At 45.7% G+C, this 19,067-nt stretch overlaps 3 protein-coding genes across 3 annotated transcripts; 2 read left to right on the top strand and 1 right to left on the bottom strand.

The window, feature by feature from the left end:
* Positions 1 to 3,068: 3,068 nt before the first annotated feature.
* necap1 (NECAP endocytosis associated 1) lies at positions 3,069 to 5,272 on the bottom strand. Its single transcript, XM_067256175.1, has 7 exons — positions 5,144 to 5,272; positions 4,365 to 4,465; positions 4,088 to 4,192; positions 3,901 to 3,982; positions 3,558 to 3,666; positions 3,317 to 3,458; positions 3,069 to 3,217 (listed from the first exon to the last, which is right to left on the bottom strand). Exons 1-7 carry the CDS (start codon positions 5,236 to 5,238, stop codon positions 3,132 to 3,134), a joined length of 720 nt encoding a protein of 239 aa, XP_067112276.1. The 5' UTR covers positions 5,239 to 5,272; the 3' UTR covers positions 3,069 to 3,131.
* Positions 5,273 to 6,446: 1,174 nt separating this feature from the next.
* Positions 6,447 to 11,935, top strand: epn1b (epsin 1b). Its single transcript, XM_067256085.1, has 10 exons — positions 6,447 to 6,504; positions 6,615 to 6,716; positions 6,885 to 7,040; positions 7,738 to 7,866; positions 8,258 to 8,378; positions 8,534 to 8,709; positions 8,898 to 9,789; positions 9,912 to 10,061; positions 10,261 to 10,410; positions 10,820 to 11,935. Exons 2-10 carry the CDS (start codon positions 6,648 to 6,650, stop codon positions 11,254 to 11,256), a joined length of 2,280 nt encoding a protein of 759 aa, XP_067112186.1. The 5' UTR covers positions 6,447 to 6,504; positions 6,615 to 6,647; the 3' UTR covers positions 11,257 to 11,935.
* Positions 11,936 to 15,160: 3,225 nt separating this feature from the next.
* si:ch211-232m10.6 lies at positions 15,161 to 17,520 on the top strand. The gene is made up of 6 exons (XM_067256273.1): positions 15,161 to 15,356; positions 15,574 to 15,768; positions 16,130 to 16,177; positions 16,497 to 16,655; positions 16,819 to 16,930; positions 17,103 to 17,520. The coding sequence occupies exons 1-6, from the start codon at positions 15,161 to 15,163 to the stop codon at positions 17,518 to 17,520; spliced, it is 1,128 nt and encodes a 375-aa protein (XP_067112374.1).
* The last annotated feature ends 1,547 nt before the right edge of the window (positions 17,521 to 19,067 follow it).

The raw sequence follows: 19,067 nt of genomic DNA, 5'->3' as shown, positions 1-19,067 counted from the left end.
CATCCATCATTCTCGTCTCCACCCCAAGGGACCTCCAACACATCCCATGGTGCACTGCAGAATGTCAGCAGAGCCTGTCACCACCTCCCCTGCCCACCCCATCTGACCCCCCACCCCCTCCCACCAGCAGACAGTGCAACCCACTAGGCCTTGTCCACTGCATGAAATTAGACCATCTCACTCAGGACCTCAGAGGGAGATTGTAATTAGGAGCAAATGGCGTCTTGTTTGACAGGGTTACCAGTTGTGGTCTTGACATATAACAGAGACCTGCTCCTGAGTGCTACTGCTGACACGTGCACGCATACCTATATGGAACACAAACACACGTGAGGTTCAGACGCGAATCACACACTCAAAAGATTCCCATGGTGCCAACCCAGACATGTTCCAAAATAGACCTGTGCTGTTTATTATATGCTCTGATCTATCATCGCCACATAGCATGTGCACACATACATACACACACACACACACACACACAAACACACACACACACACATAGGAGCATAAATGGACATGCACACACACGCTTCTCAGAGGGCAGCATGCAAGCTACTATGTCAATGTGTGTGTGCGTGTGTTTGTGTGTGTGTTTGTGTGTGTTTGTTTGTGTGTGTTTGTTTGTGTGCGTGTGTCTGCATGTGCAACATATGTGCGTGTGTGTTTGATTACACTTGCTCTTTAAACTGTAAATCAACTCGAAGAGAACATCCCGGTCAGAGCCCGGCTGGATCAATGAGAAGCCCATCTGTAGTAAGGTGATCATCCGTGATAAAACATAGACATCCATCTCATAACATACATCAGCTACAACAAGAACTGAAGAAAGCGTGGTTGCACCTGTTATTGCATCCTTTCCTTTCAGACATCCCTGCAATGTTCTAGACAAAACAATTATTTATTTCTTAAATGAGTCATCCGCAGAGGATATCAAACAGTAAAAACCCTGCTCTTATCTTATGTAGGTCATCACTGTATTGGTGAGATAAAGAGATCTGCCAATTACAAAAACGCAGGTCATAACCTTCACAGCCAAAAGCTGTTAATTTACCAGCTCGTTAACAACAAGACAGTTTGATTGGCTTCCTCCACACGAGAAGGCGCAGAGAGAGAGGTCAGAGGGAGATCATTACCAGGTTTCTATGAACTATTTTCACCACAACTCAATTCTGACATGCCACACGATATGTCACTGACAGCATGAACTTGTACTAGTGCTGGCAGTGTGTGTGTGTGAGTAAAACAATGAGAAAAATATATTGAAAAACGTACAGAGATAAGATGTGAGAGAGAGTAGAGTTAAGAAAGCGAATAGAAGTAGATGAAAGAAAAAGTGAACTTCCCTTATCTGGGTGGCAACTGAAGACGCACCTATGACACATTTAGAATTGATCTGTCTCACTCATTTAGGATTTTTCCTCATAAATTCCGGATTTAATATTTACTGTCCACATAGGCGTGTCATATGTGTCAGGGCCAAGTTAATATTAGAATTTAGTAGCTACTGTAGCTGCTAGCCCACCGGATAACCCCCCTGGCGCTGGGCCAGAGCCAGGCCAGGCAAGCAGACACCTGAACCCTGCCCCTAATAAAAAAGTGGTTGTGACATGATGGATGTGAGGGATAGATGCTTTGGATGTTGATCTAGAATCTCACCTGTTTGTATCAAATGTGCCGTTTCAAAGGTCTCAAGTAGGTTATCAACTCAAAACAAGTTGAGACATAAATCTACTTAAGCAGAAAGGACATCCCAGCACTGGCCACGGTGAACGTCTTCAGACACCATCTATTAGATTTTCTATTTATATATATATATATATACACACTAAGTAAAAGACTGGTCACAATATAAATTAAATTGTGAAAGAGGGGGAGTCTGTGGGTAAGTGAGAGGAATAAATGAGGCCCAATGGAAGTCCAGCAGATTCTTCTCTTTCTAAGTACAGCTAAAACTAAATCCTCGCAGCCAAGTCATGCACAGACTTCTGCTCCCCCCAGTGGCCAACACTTTCAATTGCTCCCAATAATTGGTTAAAAAAACAGTGGCTTCCAGTAGTGATGCCAAAACAAATACATGACTCCACCTTACAGTATTTATTGCCTCCTTCTTACACTTGTTTTAGATAGTTTGTCAGAAATGTGAAACCTTTATACATAATCTACTGTGGGACCATGGAAACATGACTCGGGTCAGTCAAAACATGACATCAGCTCAAGTCAAGTTTGTGGTAAGCAAATCAATGTAAAGTCATACCATCTATAATGTGTTTTGTGAAAGGGTTACTTAACTCACTCAAGGATTCAATGCTTCATAGTAAACATTATCAGTTGCAGTTTGATAGACATTCATAGTTAAAAAAAGACAATCACACATATGACCATAGCCTAGTCTTTTTCTGTTTTAGCAAACTTCCCTGGCACACTGCTACATTCAACTTCATTTTTGAGAGCAGAACCCTTTTCAGTGTTAATGAAGCTTGCCCTGTAGCTCAGGTCAGTAATCATTAGTGGACATGTCAACAAGGAGAACCCAGCATTGATGGTCAATGGTAACATTGTTAAGTAGAATCTCTGATATTCATAATGTCAATCAGCATAGCCCTTAGACATAATTGAACTTCCTAAACATATATTTCTGGTGACCTTCAAAGATAAAGAAACATTAATAAGCATTTGGGCCATTATATTATTTAAATCTCTAATATTACTTAAAAAAGAAAAAGGCCAGCAATGAAATTCAGCGTGAACTTTGGCGTTCTAGGCCTTTGAGCTGGGACTGTGGTGCAACAGAGCTGGAGAAGACTCCTCCAGGGATGGCAAACGCATGTGAATGTCGCATTAAAGTTAGGTGAGGCGAGGCGAGGCGGGCTCAGAACTGAATCCAGCTGGTAGCAGTCTCCTGTGGCGCAGGTGGCAAAGGACAATAACTAAGGGCAGAGAGACAGAGAGGTAACAACAGCATATCATACCATATCTCACGAAAAAAAGACAACAGTTCAGAGGAATTGGGATCAAATGTTCCAGAAGTGGGCGAACACATCCTAAGAAGATCAAATGAGACTTGCCTCAGCCACAATAGGTGAGGACTGTCGAGGAGAGACATGCTGTGCGGGGTACGACATCTGTGGTTACCTGGCAGGAGTAGAGAAGTCTCCCCACACCTCCAATACTGAGCCGGACTGCATCACAGTGTTAGAGTTGCTACTGTCCAGCTCTAGCAAACAACGTGAAAGAGAGAGAAATATTTATGATCTTGCTTGTTCTTCCAAGCAGACCCTGAATGGACCATTCAGTAGTTAGCAGCAAACTTTACCTGTGCCGCCTGTCTGGGTAACAATGTTGTGATTGAAGGAGCCTGACGAGGGAGGAGGGGCTATCTTGGCCCCCGGAGGTGGTGGGAGGAGTCCAAATCCACCTGCTCCCTGTGGGCGGGGCTTATCTCTCTTCTTTCCTTGCTAGAGAGAAAAAGAATATTGGCCATTAGAATTTACTTTGAATGAAATACATTTTTAACAAATTATAGGTATAAGTCTAGTTTATGCCAGGTGTGTCACCCCGATATTAAGAGTGATAGTCTGTCCTTCTTTGAAGCCGAGGTCCAGCTTCGGTCCTGAATCTGCTGTCCCGGAGTTTTTGCTGATTTCATTATCTTGCTTCACCCACCTGAGTTACACACACACAACCACACAAACACACTTGATTAGCACTGACACAGGAATAAATAAAAGGAACATCAGCAGTTTCCAGAGCTGCAGCAAAACCACCTGCTAGAAACCACTGCAATGTGACACAGAGTTTTGGCTGGCAGCTAATGCTGTAGGCCACCACAGATGTGGGTTTGTTGCCATGTCCCCCTCTCCCGGAGATAAACATGCCCCCAGACACACCATCACTTACTTGAAGTGATCCTGTAGAGAAACGTTAAAGTCAAAGGCGTCCCCTCTGTCCCCAAACCCAACACCGATGAACGCACTGCGGCCTGAGAGAGAGACATAGTTCACCTATGACACAGATATCAGATGGCCCTCACGTCTATCCAAATCATGTTCATCCCAGCCTGAAGGACACACAGTGAGATACCTACCATTGTCATCTTGTATCCGTAGCACAAAGTAACGACTCGAATCGCTGACACTTTCCACAGCGATACCAGGAAACTCTTGGACAGGAGCTTGTGCAAACAGCTCCCCTGCAGGGGGGCAAGAGTGACAAAATCATTCAGCTCAACTAATTACTGAAATACTCTTGTCCACTGATTCAAAGTTGATTAATAACAGCCTACTTTGAGATCAAGTCTGTATTCATGTATTAATTTCTAAGATGATGCCCCCTCTGTGTCCCCCCCCTCTCCTTTCTTGTACCTGAGACTTTGTCCTCTAGCTTGATGTACGCTACCTTCCCCTTGGCTGTGACCCTCATGCGGCCCGACCAATCAGGGAGGTCCAGCTTCCAGTCCGCCGCCCTGCGGAAAACAAGATTGGAGTGGGTTCTAAACTGGGTCCTTGATTCCTCAGACTAGTGTGATTTATGGGCTGAATCTCAAGAGTGTCATGAATTCCTACAATACCATGGGATTGCCGGTAACAAATGAGACAAAACCACACACTAGGGGGCTTTGATCTAGATACCTTTAAAATCTGGTTTTATGGAGTGGACCCATGAGGAATTAGAAACAATCCTGCAGAACCAATGAATGGGGCCACAGACTTAGCACTGTATCTAGGCCAGTAGATTTTCAATTAATATTTCCGATATTGTTGCCTGCCCAGCACAATAGTGTGGTTACCATAGCCTTTATTATAGGATACATATTTCCTCAACACCTGCCAACATGCAACAATGTCTTTACAATAAGAAAACATTTATATTTACATTTTGTCATTTAGTCATATATACAGTAATTTAGTCATATATACAGGAATAGCATTTCTTTATGCTAGATGATTGATTTAACCATTCATAAACACCATGGGTTTGGAAATATTAAAAGGTGAAACTCACGGTACTTGACTTTATGCCTAAATAATTTAACACAGTACCCCGGCAAAAAAGAGGATGTCGGCCAAAATGATGCGGGGTCGGCTCAAATAAAAAACAAACAACCTTGTCTTCCAAAAAGGGTAAAACCATCCATACTTACCTATAACCGCGATTTGTAGCCCGAGGCGGAATGCGATACACATTGACATCAGGTTTAACGCACAAGATTGACTCGTATTCGCCTTCAGTCGCCATCTTGTCTCAAGTATTATTGATGAGCGACTTGTAGTTCTGACTCACATATCAGTTGTTTTGGGGTTTGTGTGTGTAGCCTGCTTTAAACCGCGAGACGGCGATGACGTGCAGGGGATTCCAAAGCGGAATTGTAAATATAAACGAATAAAATCGTGTATTTAACAGGTAGACTAATAAGATCACAGTTCATAGAAAAACCAAAATTATATATAAAAACAAAGGTCAGGAAACTATTACATTGTTTCAGTTTATAGAGGGGGCGTTCCATGACAGGTGCAGGTGTCGGAAGCGGAAACTGCCATTGTCGACTCGACGATTCATGAAAGGATTCAGGGTTAGTGTTTTATGCTCTAAATTATGTGCTTCTGTGATATGATTATACGACTAATCAATGGAATTTATTTTACACTATATGCTGTAGCTATTACTATATAAGTCTATCACACTGTTGTACTCTTAGCGGATTTGTTTCTGGTGGTAGCTAAGAAAACAACATCCCTTTGAGTCTTAAGAATAACTAGCTACAGTAGCTAGCTTGACTGCTTTGACGCAAGCCATTGCACCGTCGCTGTCCTGGGTGCTGAAATCGTGGTTCTTCATTTGTGTCTTGCCTGTCAGCTACAGTTTAAGCTTTATTTGAAAACGCGGCTCTCAGAGGCTGAGGTGATAACATCGAAAGCGGTCTACATGCAACATCAGCCTAGGTACAATTATTACTAGCCTCTATATTGTATTGCTTATCAACATGATCTGAATTATCTCCGCAGATTGATTGGCCGCTGTGACCGTAGTAATCAAATAGCTGGCTAGCTGTATTCGTAGTCATTTAGCACTAGCCAGTTATCGCGTTTAGCAGGCTACGTAACTGAATGTAAATTGGATCGCAAATGCCAGTAGGCTAGCCAGCAATATTGTTGGCGTAGCCTACGATTAGTTTAATGAGTCATTATGACCATGTTGGTAGCCACTATAGTAGCCTACCACTGGCATTCAGCTGAGTAGCCAGCTTCTGAACTAGCATGTTATTATCTGCCAGTGCTGTATTTGCTACCTAGCTAGAAAGCTGTAGTGTGTCACAGAAAGCTTGGAGATCGTTCTGCTGTTTACTTAAGGACGTTTTCCCCAGCAGGTTTGTGGAGCGTTAATCCAGTAGATGCCACCGTGGCGACAGGGGTCAACAGCATGAACCAGCAGTAAGATCTGGAGTGCAGAGAGCAAAGGAAGACAAAAGGATACTTTGTTTACAGGACCGACATTTTTCAATAGGTAGATTGCATTTTTAATATAGTATCGATATCACATAATCTCACAATAACACCAGTTTTATGGCTCTCTGAGGACATTTAATCTTACTAAGGTGTGTGTGTGACCACTAGAACACCGTGGTTTGAGACCCCCCATCTGTCACCATGACATCCTCTATGCTGCGTCGCCAACTGAAGAACTTGGTCCAGAACTTCTCTGAGGCCGAAGTCAAGGTAACAGAACTATTTACACAGTCTACTCTTTGACGCACTTTCTCTCTATCTTCCTCTCTCCCTCTTTCTCACAGTTCCCCCTCTTTCTCTTACTACACCCTTCTGTGTCTCACCCCCCTAGTCTCCTACCTTATCCTAGCTGACACTAACTCTCCATACTGTATGCAGGTGAGGGAGGCCACCTCCAACGACCCCTGGGGCCCCTCCAGCTCCCAGATGGCGGACATCTCTGACCTCACCTACAATGTGGTGGCCTGCAACGAAATCATGACCATGCTGTGGAAACGCCTCAAAGACGACAAGAACTGGAGACACGTCCATAAGGTAACGTGAGCGGCTTTGACGTCTTCCGTGACATCCAATGACTTGTTTTCCTGGTGTGCATGCTGAGTGTGCATGCTGACTGCTGCACCATATTTGAGGTAGAGTTACCGTGGCCAAGGGCTAGCCTTAGCTTGCTGGTGCCAGGACGGCCCTTTGTCCTTGCAGCATTTTTCTTATAAGCCTCCGTTCTCTTCAGACTCATCTTAAATTCTTTTTGCAATGTCCTTCTGGCATAAACAGCGCTGTCAAAAGCATTGACTGTGCCGTACTTTTTGATATTCATGAATAATGTATTGATTTACAGTACACTTGATTGTCCCTGGAGCCGATCTTGTTACAAAAATGGAGGATGCAGCCATCGGACTGTGTAATGCAGGCCATAAGCAGGGTGTAACTCAGTGGTTAGAGCATTTGACTGCAGATTGAGAGGTCTCAGGTTCAAGTCCCCCTTCCTCTGTGCTGTTTGTCGCTTTGGATCAAATTTGGAACTACCACAGTCATAGTAAAGGCTGCCACCACACAAAGCATTTGACCGCAGGTCAAGAGATTGCAAGTTCAAATCTCCTCCTGCACATCCCTTTGGATAAACGGTGTCTGTTAGGTGAATACAATATTATAGATTGATTTGATGTATTAGGTTAGTTTTTCTGGACACATTTGTTCTTTCTGAATGGTCCATGTTGTTTGTGCTACTTAGTCCCTGACTCTGCTGGAGTACTTGCTGAAGACAGGCTCGGACCGCGTGCTGCTGAAGTTGACAGACAACGTCTACATTGTAAAAGCCCTCACTGAGTTCCGATTCACAGACAAGGACGGGAAAGACCAGGTAACCAAACGGTCACAAAGGGCCGCTTCCCACACCACGGAGAACCCATTCCAGCTCTAGGAAGTCCTACATTCTTAGAATAATGTAATCCTACATTATTCTTTGGTTGTTGCACTCTCCGACCCACATGCAGGCATTAAGCTGTATCCCCACAGTAGTCATCATGAAGCTTCACCTCCAGATGGTTCATCTGCATGTGCTACACTTGCTCATATGTGAGACGGGGAGCTTCTGGCTACACAACGCTCAGCCCAGCTAACACTTCCCACTGACACATCCTTATTATGCTATGCTAATTCTTCACACGGTGTAAACAAGTGGCCGCCTGCGCTGCCTTCAGAGGTGCTAGTGGAGCCAGCGGTGCTGATGACGTCTGTGTGTTGCCGGGCAGGGTGTGAATGTGAGGGAGAAGGCCAAGGTGGTGCTGGCTCTGATGGAGGATGAAGAGAAGTTGAAGGAAGAGAGGGAATCTGCGCTCAAGACCAGAGAGAAGACCTCAAAGAACGCAGCGGGTGAGGGGGTGAAGTTTACACCATCTTCACTGCCATATCACTGCCGTCTCTCCCTCTCTAATCCATTCCCATGTAATGCAATGAGACTCGCTCCAGCTGTTGTTTCCGTATAGCATCCCTTCCATCGTAACTGACCCTTACCAGTGTCCTTCCAGCCTCATCGACCGATCCAATACAGGACCCCAACTACAAGCCTGTGTACGTCCCCGGGGCATCTGGCCTGCCCTCTTTGGATAACATTCCGTCGGTGGCCGACCTTGCCGCCAGCTTTGCCGCCAAGAAAGAGGCGCAGCGAAAAGCGGAGTTTGAGAAGAAGGAGGCGGAACGCAGGGTAGGAGGGTCACTAATCCATCACAGGCACTGTCCAGACACTTCCTGTTTCACTAGTCCTAGTTTATAGTCCTTTCATTGGAAAAGTATGTTCATGTGCTGTTGACCTTCATTGTGAGTGTTGATGTGTGGTTGACCTTTGAAGTATGTAAACAAGAGTGTGGTTCCTGTCCTCTGTGGGTGTGGTAGGGCAAGATGACTGAGGACGAGCTGCAGTGGGAGGATGCAGCCAAGGAAGAGAAGCCCAAGGCAGCAGAGGCCTGGGGAGGGCAGTCTGAAGAGGAGAAGCCGGAGAGCAAAGACCCTTGGGGAGCTCCGAGCAAAGAGCCTACGGAGAGTCCCGATCTGTGGGGCGCACCATCTGAACCAGCCTCTGAGGACGCCTGGGGTGCACCTTCCAAACCAACTTCGGAAGATGCCTGGGGAGCACCATCCAACGCCAAAGCTGATGGTCCTGATCCATTTGAAGCGCCGAAAGATGATTCATATCCATTTACAGCGCTGAAAGATGATTCGGATCCCTTTTCAGCCCCTAAAGATGACCCATTTTCAACACCAAAAGATGGTCCAGATCCTTTCTCTTCACGAAAAGATGGTTCAGATCCCTTTTCAGCTCCAAAAGATGACCCGTTCTCTGCGCCAGTACAGAAAAATGGTTTGGATCCCTTTTCAGCTCCAAAAGATGACCCCTTTTCAGCACCAGCACCGAAAAATGGTTCAGATCCCTTCTCAACCCCGAAAGACGATCCCTTTTCAGCACCCGTGCAAAAAGACGGGTCGGATCCCTTTACAGCATCTAAAGACGATCCATTTACTGCTCCGTCCAAAGCTCCTAAAGACAGCGGTGCAGATCCCTTCGCGGCACCACCCAGCCCGCCCAAAAATGAGACAGATCCATTTGCAGCCCCGTCCAGTCCTCCGACCGCCGATGCGTGGGGCGCGCCTGCCGATGCCTCCGACCTCTGGGGGGTTCAGTCTGAGCCTCTGCCAGAGAAGAAGGCTGATCCTTGGGATGCTTCCCCCACTGCCGACCTCTTCGGAGATAACTCAAAGCCAGATGATGACCCTTGGGGAGCTCCAGGTAAGGCACAGAGATACTAATGTCGACTGCTGCTGTTGATTGTTCATCACGTCGGGAAAGGCAAGTGTTTCAACCCAGAGAATGGAGAACGAGTGTTGAAACGGGTCTGTTTTGATTTCCAGCAACAGCCGTGCCTCCCAGTGGTGACACGTGGGGCTCAGCAGCGCCCCCTGCAGAGACATCCCCCTCAGACGACCCCTGGGGAGACGGGAGGACCACCACCACAAACGCTGCCGCCTCAGACCCATGGGGGACGCCTAGTAATGGCACAGGTAGGTCTGTGTGATTGTGTGTGTTCATAAATATATGCGTGACATACAAACAGGTCATCTTCTGATTAAAACATCCACAACGTATTATCTAGGTGTGACATGCATTAAGCACATGTTAATTATGTGTGTGTTTCTTTGGTGTGCCTTGTCCTTGGTAGACTAGCTGTGCCGTAGTAGATTTTCTGTGTTTGTCCACTAGATGGAGTAGTGTTGGAGGAGGAGCCTAACAAGCCTGAGTCGTTCCTCGGAGCAGGGGCGTCGCTGGTGGACATGGACTCTCTCCTCTCCTCCAAACCCAAACCCAAACAGCCCCCTCTGAATGCCCTCGCCTCGCAGAAATCCACAGAGGGTAAGGAGGGCTAGAGGGCAGAGAGAGAGACATAGAGAGACATAGAGAGACATAGAGAGACAGAGAGAGAGAGACAGAGAGAGAGAGAGTAGAAAAAGAGAGTATCTATATGAGAAGTATATTATCCGTTCATTTAAAACAGTGCTTGTGGTCTGTGTTTCGTTGTGTGGGAGTGTGTGCCTGGGTGTGTGTGTGTATGTGTGTGTTTCTAAGCACCAGTAACTGTAGCCGTGTATTTAATCTGTAGAGCCTTCCCTTGCTAGATGTTAGAGATGTAACCCTCTCACCCCTCTGTTCTACACTCTCTCTCTGGGAATGCTCTGTGTCACCCCTCCTTCACCCTCCTCCCTTGGTCCCCCCCCCCCCCCCCCCCCCCCCCTCGATTCTGTTGCTGATCTCAATTTCCCAGGCGCTTTACGAGGCCCAGGCATGGCTGGTCCCATGGGCAGAACCATATCCATTACAGGGGTGTCTCCTACTACATTCCCCCTACAATCACCTCCCAGCCCTTTTGGTTCTACCCCTGAGTTTTATGGTATTAAACCTGGTCCCTGTTTTGAACCACCCAATCCCATGCTGAGGCCTACCTTCTCTCAGCTAATGCCCCACCCCTTTGGAGTTCCCCAACCTAACCTCCCTATGCCCCCCATGGGACCTCAGATGGCTCCCACCTACTTTGGAGCCGGAGTGGTACAGCCCAGTCAGGTTGGGGGGGTTACTCAGGTTGGACACTTGGGAGCTTCCACTCCTCCAGTAGGAGGGGGAGTTCCTTTGCAGCCCCACCTGGTTTTTGGCTCAGGGTTGGGTCAACCTACTCAAAATAATAGCAACCCCTTCCTGTTTTGAGAACTTCTGTGTACAACTAGAACCTGCCCTGCTTGCCTCCCTTTTACAATATGTACACCTATCAATCTAGTGTAACATGTCTGGTTTAAGTGTATGCAACAAACATGTAAGATGAAAAAAACCAGATGAGAGAATTGTTTTTTTTTTCTGAAGAAAATAACCCATTACAGCTTGCTTTTGTTGAGTTTTTTGGTGTTTTTTCTTGATGACTTGATGGTGCGCCTGGGAACCAAAGTGTCTGCTGGAGCCAGTTAGTGTGTCGATCTGTTCCTCACTCAGGACAGTAGTTTAAGAGAGATGAAAGGTGAACATGACTGACCGACCAGGTGTAGACCAGAATTAACCAACCAGGGTCAAGGTGGAGGTGGGATAGCAATATTGCAGGAAATGTGTTTGTGTGAGTGAGTGTGTTTGTGCTCTTTTTGTTACTATGATGGAAGTATTATAACAGTATGACAATACAGTTGATGGTACGGCTACTATTTATTGATACATTTATTTATTATTAGTTTGTAAATTCATATTTATATATGTATGTATTCAAGGTTTGCACACAAGGATATAGTTGGTTGTCTTAGTTCATCTCAAATCAAGATTGGATTAATCTTTACAACATGATTAGCATATTTGACATAATTATCATTATATTATGATTGTGATATCATAATTGTAATTACATTATCAGCCAACAAACAACCAATGGTGGCTTTATCCTCCTTTTTGCTTAATTTTGTATACACTATCAGTTATTGTCCCTTAAAAGGCAGGCACATTCTTGATTGAAAATGTAATAATTTTTTCCATATGCATGCGTTCTGAATGGATCATATTCTGTGTTTATGAAGTATCATAGTGCGAGGTCTTAACAGTTTCATCAGAGACTATCAAAGAAGCAGCACTCTATCGTTTGGTAGTTTGTGGAACTGGATGTGTTCATGTCGACCAGAAGTGGTGTTTTGCATACTGTATTTCTGCATCCCCTCCTCAGCCTCAAACACAGGGCAGATACAGTTATTGCGAAGCGAACCGAGAAATGAAGTGGAATGCACAAGTTTAATTTATCTGAATTATAGTGTACATGGATTACTAGAATATTATTGGTTATCATAGCTATTATACTATGATTTCATTTTGTATGAAATAAAGATGATTTATTTTATTGTGTAAAAGTTAAGGCTGTGTTGTGAACTGTGACAGTACACATTTGAGAAATAAAACTATTCAATACCTGACATTGTTGCCTTTACCTTGCGATTTACACCTGGAGTTACTTCTTGACCACTAGAGGGTGGAGTTTTACACATAATTCAGTGCCCATACCTATCCCAGGTCTACTGTTCTGTCAAGATGTCCACAAATATACCAGAACTGTGATGACTACATTAGGTAATTCTCTATTCTAAAACAGTCTAGGATTACTACGCAACCAATAGAAGACCCACCCTTTCAGACTTTGTGAGAGAATGAGGACTGGGGTCAAATGTTGCACAGTATCTCCATACAGTCTTAATCTGGAGTTACCACAAAGATTAAAACTGTAGTTATCTTTCAGGGAATTACCCTCAGGGTGGGGATGAGGGAGGGTGACTCATCACTTCGGTCATCATGGGGATTCCCCCTTGGAAGGAGAAGACTGAGTAGGGGGTGTGGGTGTACATTTGGATCGGGGAGCGGGGGGGGGGGGGGGGTAAGCCATGGGAACTAATGCTTTGTTGAACAAAACATTCATTAGTAATTTTGTGTTGAATGCTTTACAAATATCTGTCCCTTTCCTAGTTTCCATGGTGATGATTTACAAAACCAGCTGCCATAAACCAGTAATCCATACATTGTGTGAGATTTAGCACCCTGGAGGTTGGATGATTATTAAGTAGAAAAGCTGCTAATACTGCACTGTTCTCTACTTTACTTAATTATACTCGACTGCAGTCTACTGCAACTTTACTGAGGGGTTTAATCTAGTCAGAGTAGTTACGGTAAAGTACAAGAGTGGTGCAGTACATCCACATTCTTTCCCTAATTATAAAAGGGTTATGAAGAATACTGAGAGTAGGAAAGTTGCTGAGCACACAGAGTGAGAAATCAAATAAGAGAGGGAGAGAGAGAAAGAGAAGTAGGGTTAGAAATGTGACAGAATGAAGGGGGCAAAGGCGAATGAAAGTGACAGATGGAGTTGTGAGGATTAAGAGGAATCTGGGTGGGCTTGTGATAGAAAACTAGCCTAAGAAAGATGAGAGACATGAGTGCATGTGAGAGAGGAAGGAAGAGAGAGATAGAAAGAGGGAAAAAGAGAGAGCGAAAAGGTATAGAAGGTGACTGGATAAGGTGGGACAAGTACAAAGTGGAAGTGGGTGTCTGAGAGCCATATCTGGTGAGTAGTGTCTCATTTGAGGAGATATTCTTATGTATTCTCTGTAACACATGACAGATAGTCATTCAGGAATAATGGTCTTGATTATCAATTCATTCAATATAGAAAGAGAGAGAGAGAGAGAGAGAGAGAGAGAGAGAGAGAGAGAGAGAGAGAGAGAGAGAGAGAGAGAGAGAGAGAGAGAGAGAGAAAGATAAATAATACGAGTCAGTTACAATTGAATGAGTTTACGCTTGATAGAATAAATTGAATCTGTTGACAGAGTACTCAAGAAAGTAAAAATCATTTTATTATTTAACATGTCACTATAGACAAAGACTCTAATGGAGTATGATGCTGGTGGCTCACTGGAATGACATGGCATGTAGGTGCTCCAGAATGATGATGATGATGATGATGATGACGATGATGATGGGGACGAAGATGACAATAATGATTATTATCAATGGGACGATGACGATGATGATGATGATGATGAGGATGATGATGATGATGACAATGATGAAGAAGGTGGTGATTGATTTGGAACAGTGGTGAGGGTGATCATGATCCTGTTGGCATAGATGTCTCCTAATCATGGCTAATCCACATTCTATGTGTTTCTTCTAGGTGGTGTCCAGACAGTGGAAGGCTATGAAGATGATTCACCTACATGCCAGAGATTAGCACAGATTAAGAGGGATCAAGAGTAAGATTGAGAGATTGGACAGATCACAAGTCTCAATCTAACCGAAGGACACCGAGGTACATGGGATGAACAGAATGAGAAAACGGAGACAGGGTGGATTAGTTGCGTAAGCTGTTGTAAGATGTATCATGTAGGACAAGTGTGTGTCAGTGTATACCTGACTGGATCCAAAACACATTCTGCTCATGAGACTGGACACAAGGATACATCATGGAGCTTTCTGGAGGGCACATTGCTGGCAGTGTGAGGACAGGACGACACTAAAAGCAGAAAAGACCAGAGGAAGAGGGGAAAAGAGGGATAGGTACGGGGGCATGGTGAGCCCTCATCCCTCGGCCCATCCATCCATCTATCCATCTGTCTATCATACTCTCCACTGAGAGTAAATCCTCATAGTCCATCTTCCCCCGCTCCACTGCCTCACGACCCCTGACCCCTCAGCTGATCTACTGTTCTCCTCCATCTTCCCATCCCTCCCTCCGTCCCATCCCGTCCCGCCCCTGCCCCTCCCCCTCTCATCGCTCTGTCCCATCGTGTTTCTCATACACTCTTTAATCCCTCCTGCCCCCACCCCACCCATCTCTAGCCCCTGACAATCAGCCGAGCCCACTCCCATCCTGATCCCTCTCCTCCCTCCCCTCTGTTCTCCTCCTCCAACTTCCCTTCTCTCCACCCTCCCTCACACTCCCTCGTTCTTCTCCCTCACCTAGCTGCTTCTTCCCAAAAGTCATCCTATCCCCATCCCTTGCTTCCTCAATCCCTTCGTCCCTCACCACTCTCCATTTCTCCATCTCCTCTACCGCTCCCGGTGGGTCCCACCCACCACGCCCCACAAACTCTCAACCATGCTTGACAACATGTCCAGACGCAACCGCACCCTGCTTTCGCTGTCTCTCACCTCATTGGCTCTGGCCTTGTCTGTTTTGGCCTTCTGCACCTCCTATTGGTGCGAGGGCACCCACAAGGTGGTCAAGCCCCTCTGCCTTTCCCCAGTCAAGATGAAGAACTGCGGACAGAACAACAGCCAACCATACACTACAGGTGAGCCAGACAGAGAGACCTGGCCTCCACACATCATCTCTGTTGGTTTGCGTGCTTCTAAACTCCTCAGAGAAATTCTGTGGGGCTGAGTAAAAGAGCAACCAAGATGTGTCAGTGCAAAGGTTGTGTTTTCTCCTTGTGTTACGAATATCCCCTCATCCTCTCGACCCCTCTCTCTTCTCCTCTCTTCCCTGCGTTATCTCCCCCCCCTCCTCAGAGAGCCCGACCGCGGACCCCACGAAGCCCATGTCCAACGTGACTCTGTCGCCGCTGCAGAAGGAGGAGCAAGCACGCCTGAGGAAGAAGCAGATGGCCAACGCCGTCCACTACATCTGGGAGACTGGCGAGGACAAGTACATGCTGCGATACTTCCACACGGGCTTCTGGCACTCCTGCGAAAAGCACAATGAAGGTCAGGACGCCTGCTAACGTAGGCCAAGCCACATGTAGTGGAGGTAGTTGGAGACTGAGATCATATTAGATGAGCCTATGATTTATGCTGTCACGGCGTGAGAGAAAATATTGAGTCAGGAAATCAAATGCTTCTGTAATGAAGGTGGTCTGGAGACTAGCCCAGTCTGATGTTAAGAGCCTAAGGGTTGCTCTCGCACACCAGTGTTGCTTTATTCTTTATCTAAAGTTAGAGGTACAGGATGTTCTGTACATGTACTGTGCATGGAGCGGTTGTTGAGGAATGAAATGGGACCTATGACCCTATACAGATCATCTGTAAAACAGAAAGATTTTATTAATCTGTGCTTATCCTACCTTAGAGGAGAAGTGCCGTAGCTTCATAGAGCTGACTCCAGGAGAAACACAAGGTTTGTACTGAGGATACAATATGTCATGTGATATAAATTCCTATAGAAACAACCAATCAAATATCATGATAAAATACCTTCTTTCAGATCTGAAATATATAACATTTACACTCTTCCTTTTCCTTGCATTTTTCCTATTCCCGGCCCTTTATTTCCCTCCCTCCCTCCCTCCCTCCCTCCCTCCCTCCCTCCCTCCCTCCCTCCCTCCCTCCCTCCCTCCCTCCCTCCCTCCCTCCCTCCCTCCTTCTCTCTCTCTCTCTCTCTCTCTCTCTCTCTCTCTCTCTCTCTCTCTCTCTCTCCCTCCCTTCTCCCCGCCCAGGCGTGCTGTGGCTCTCAGTGATATCAGAGTTCACGTACATTGGCCTGCTGGCAATGGGCTTCTTGCTCATGTGGATGGAGGTCCTGTGTCTCTGCGCCCGCAAGGAGATGCACGCCCTCAAGATCAACGCCTACGCCGCCATGTGCACCGTCCTCTCAGGTGAGGGGGTGGTGGATGCAGCCTCCGAGGATATGACCACGAATGCAGATTTGTCATAGACTTTATGGAGAAGTCCTTTCAGTTTAGTTCTCTCTCCCCCCCCTCCCTCTCTCTCCCTCACACTGTCCCCGTCTCTCTCCTCCACACTGTCTCTGTCTCTCAGGACTCATGGGGATGGTGGCCCATATGATGTACACCACTGTGTTTCAGATGACGGTCAGCATCGGCCCTAAAGACTGGCGGCCACAGACTTGGGACTACGGCTGGTCCTTTGCGTCAGTATCTCCTCAGTGTTATAAAGTGTTGTAAAACCTTGTCACGATTGACTGGCAGTAATGTGATTCGTTCAATTTGGTAAACATCCACATATGCAAACCTTTCACTGTGTTCTACTGTTCCTCCTTGTTTCTTCCCTTCCATCTGTCCCCTCCTCCGTCACCCCTCTAGCATGGCGTGGCTCTCCTTCAGCTGCTGCATGGCTGCTGCCGTGGCAACCCTCAACTCCTACACCAAGACATTGATCGAGATGAAGCACCGGGCTCGCGTGCGATTGGAGGAGGCCCGCGCCGCCAGCCACGCGCCCTCGTATGACGAGGTGATCCAGGCCGGTGGAGGTGTGTACTCAGTCAGCCGCCTCCTCCAGCACTGCCACCAGGGGGCGCTCATGGACCCCCTGTGGCCCCGGGGGGAGGGCCCAGCGGTGGGGCCAGCAGCAGGGGGGGTGGACCCCCACGACATGGTGCTGGTGGGGGGCTGCGGGACGGAGGGTTGTGAGGACTGTGAGAGAGAGATGGACGAGATGGAGGATGCCCTGGAGAGGGAGGAGAGGGAGGAGATGGAGGAGCGGGAGGACTCACTGTGCTGATGGGAGATTAGGGGAAGGGCCTGCAAGAGGGAGAAGGTATGAGAGGTGAAAATAAGTTTATCTATCTCCCAAGACTTTGAAAATACTAATCAAGAAATTGTATTTGTCCTCCACTTGCAGTTTTCTTTAGAAATGTATATCTTTTAAGAGTCTAAGACCATTTTTTACACATTGGAAGGAACTTTAGATGGCTCTTGATTTATTATTTGATGAAAACCCTTTAGAAATTCTACATGTTTGATGTTCAGGTGGCGTTGGCCTGGAATGCATGTGAAAGTCCTTTATGTAAGTTTATTGTGTTGATAGTGATCCTGTCTAACTTCTATATTGATGGTAACTGTGTTTCCTCATATAGAGATGAATAAAGGTAGTGAAATGGACTGACTTCTGAAACAACGCACAGGCAGATGTGTTGCTATTTCTGTTCTTATACTCAAAAGAACGAGACAAATCCTCTCCTTTAGAGCATTGTCTGCAGTCCTGCATAAACAGATGTTTTGGACGTGGGAGCCTGTCTGGTGGATTGTCCTGAGACAGCGTAGATGAATCTGTACTGTGTGGATGAGCCAAAGGACAGATACACAACCCTGCCTCCATCTGGAGCACGTAGCTTTGCAGGTCAAGACAGACAGATGCTTTCAAATTCTGGACTCGAGATTATATCAATAATCTCCCCAGTCAGAAAGATAAGGAAAGCAGACAGAGAGAGAGAGGGATGAGAGAGAGTTGTGTTTTGTGTGTGAAAGGGAGAGCAGGAGTATGTGTGTGTGATTGGGAGAAAAAGAATGAGAGAGAGGTGAGAGAGGAGAGTGGGAGAGACACAAAGAGATAGGGAGATAGAGAGAACAACAGGTGGAGGAGGAAGATGATTAGAAAGAGAGAAAGATAGAAGAAAAGAAAAAGGTTATGTATGAGAAAAGGAGTGCAGTGACAAAGTACAATGTTATAATAAGGCTACTGAAAATACAAAATAAGTACAATTTCTACATTTGATATATAGTATACAGCAGTTAACATTTTTGTCGTTTCAATTTTCCTAATTTTGAACCATAAGTGAGACAAAAATACTTTGAAATGAAATAATTTATATCACAGTTGGGATGTTTATTTCAAAACATGCTTAAAAGCCACAAAATCATTATAAAAGCAGATGGAAAATAACTATCCTGAAGAGCATTTAAAATGTTTCTAACATAACTAGAGTATTGGATTCCAATGTATAGATACACCATATTCCATTCCAGTTAGAACTAATGTATGATAAACACCTCAACATCCTTATTTACAATCGCAAATATTCCAACTAAAAAGGACTTACAGAATAAATGTCTGTGTGACCTCTTAGTAGAATCAAAAATCAAGCAATTAAGTATTTCTGGAATCGCTGATAGACAGATATACCAAAATTATGTTTAGCAGATGTCCAGTAAGAACTGGGCCAGGATGGTAAATCAAGTTGACATGCTTACGTAACAGTCGTCTTAAGCAATGTAGCGAACGTCTCTGTTGGTGCGCACCTAGGTATTACACAACACCTCCACTCACAA

This window comes from Osmerus mordax, chromosome 18 (genome assembly GCF_038355195.1).
Source record: "Osmerus mordax isolate fOsmMor3 chromosome 18, fOsmMor3.pri, whole genome shotgun sequence".
Classification (NCBI taxonomy): Eukaryota; Metazoa; Chordata; class Actinopteri; order Osmeriformes; family Osmeridae; genus Osmerus; species Osmerus mordax.
The sequence above is the reverse complement of the archived record's forward strand: the minus strand, read 5'-3'. Positions and strand labels throughout refer to the sequence as shown.

Bases quoted from the DNA above. Each gene is read 5' to 3' on its own strand.
- epn1b (XM_067256085.1), top strand. From the start codon at position 6,648: ATGACATCCTCTATGCTGCGTCGCCAACTGAAGAACTTGGTCCAGAAC. The intron at 9,790-9,911 runs GTAAGGCACAGA...TTTGATTTCCAG, and splicing joins TGACCCTTGGGGAGCTCCAG to CAACAGCCGTGCCTCCCAGT. The intron at 10,062-10,260 runs GTAGGTCTGTGT...TTTGTCCACTAG, and splicing joins GACGCCTAGTAATGGCACAG to ATGGAGTAGTGTTGGAGGAG.
- necap1 (XM_067256175.1), bottom strand. From the start codon at position 5,238: ATGGCGACTGAAGGCGAATACGAGTCAATCTTGTGCGTTAAACCTGAT. The intron at 3,667-3,900 runs GTAAGTGATGGT...TGTGTAACTCAG, and splicing joins TCTCTACAGGATCACTTCAA to GTGGGTGAAGCAAGATAATG. The intron at 3,459-3,557 runs GTGACACACCTG...TTTTCTCTCTAG, and splicing joins CTATCACTCTTAATATCGGG to CAAGGAAAGAAGAGAGATAA.
- si:ch211-232m10.6 (XM_067256273.1), top strand. From the start codon at position 15,161: ATGCTTGACAACATGTCCAGACGCAACCGCACCCTGCTTTCGCTGTCT. The intron at 15,357-15,573 runs GTGAGCCAGACA...CCCCCTCCTCAG, and splicing joins CAGCCAACCATACACTACAG to AGAGCCCGACCGCGGACCCC. The intron at 16,931-17,102 runs GTCAGTATCTCC...TCACCCCTCTAG, and splicing joins GACTACGGCTGGTCCTTTGC to CATGGCGTGGCTCTCCTTCA.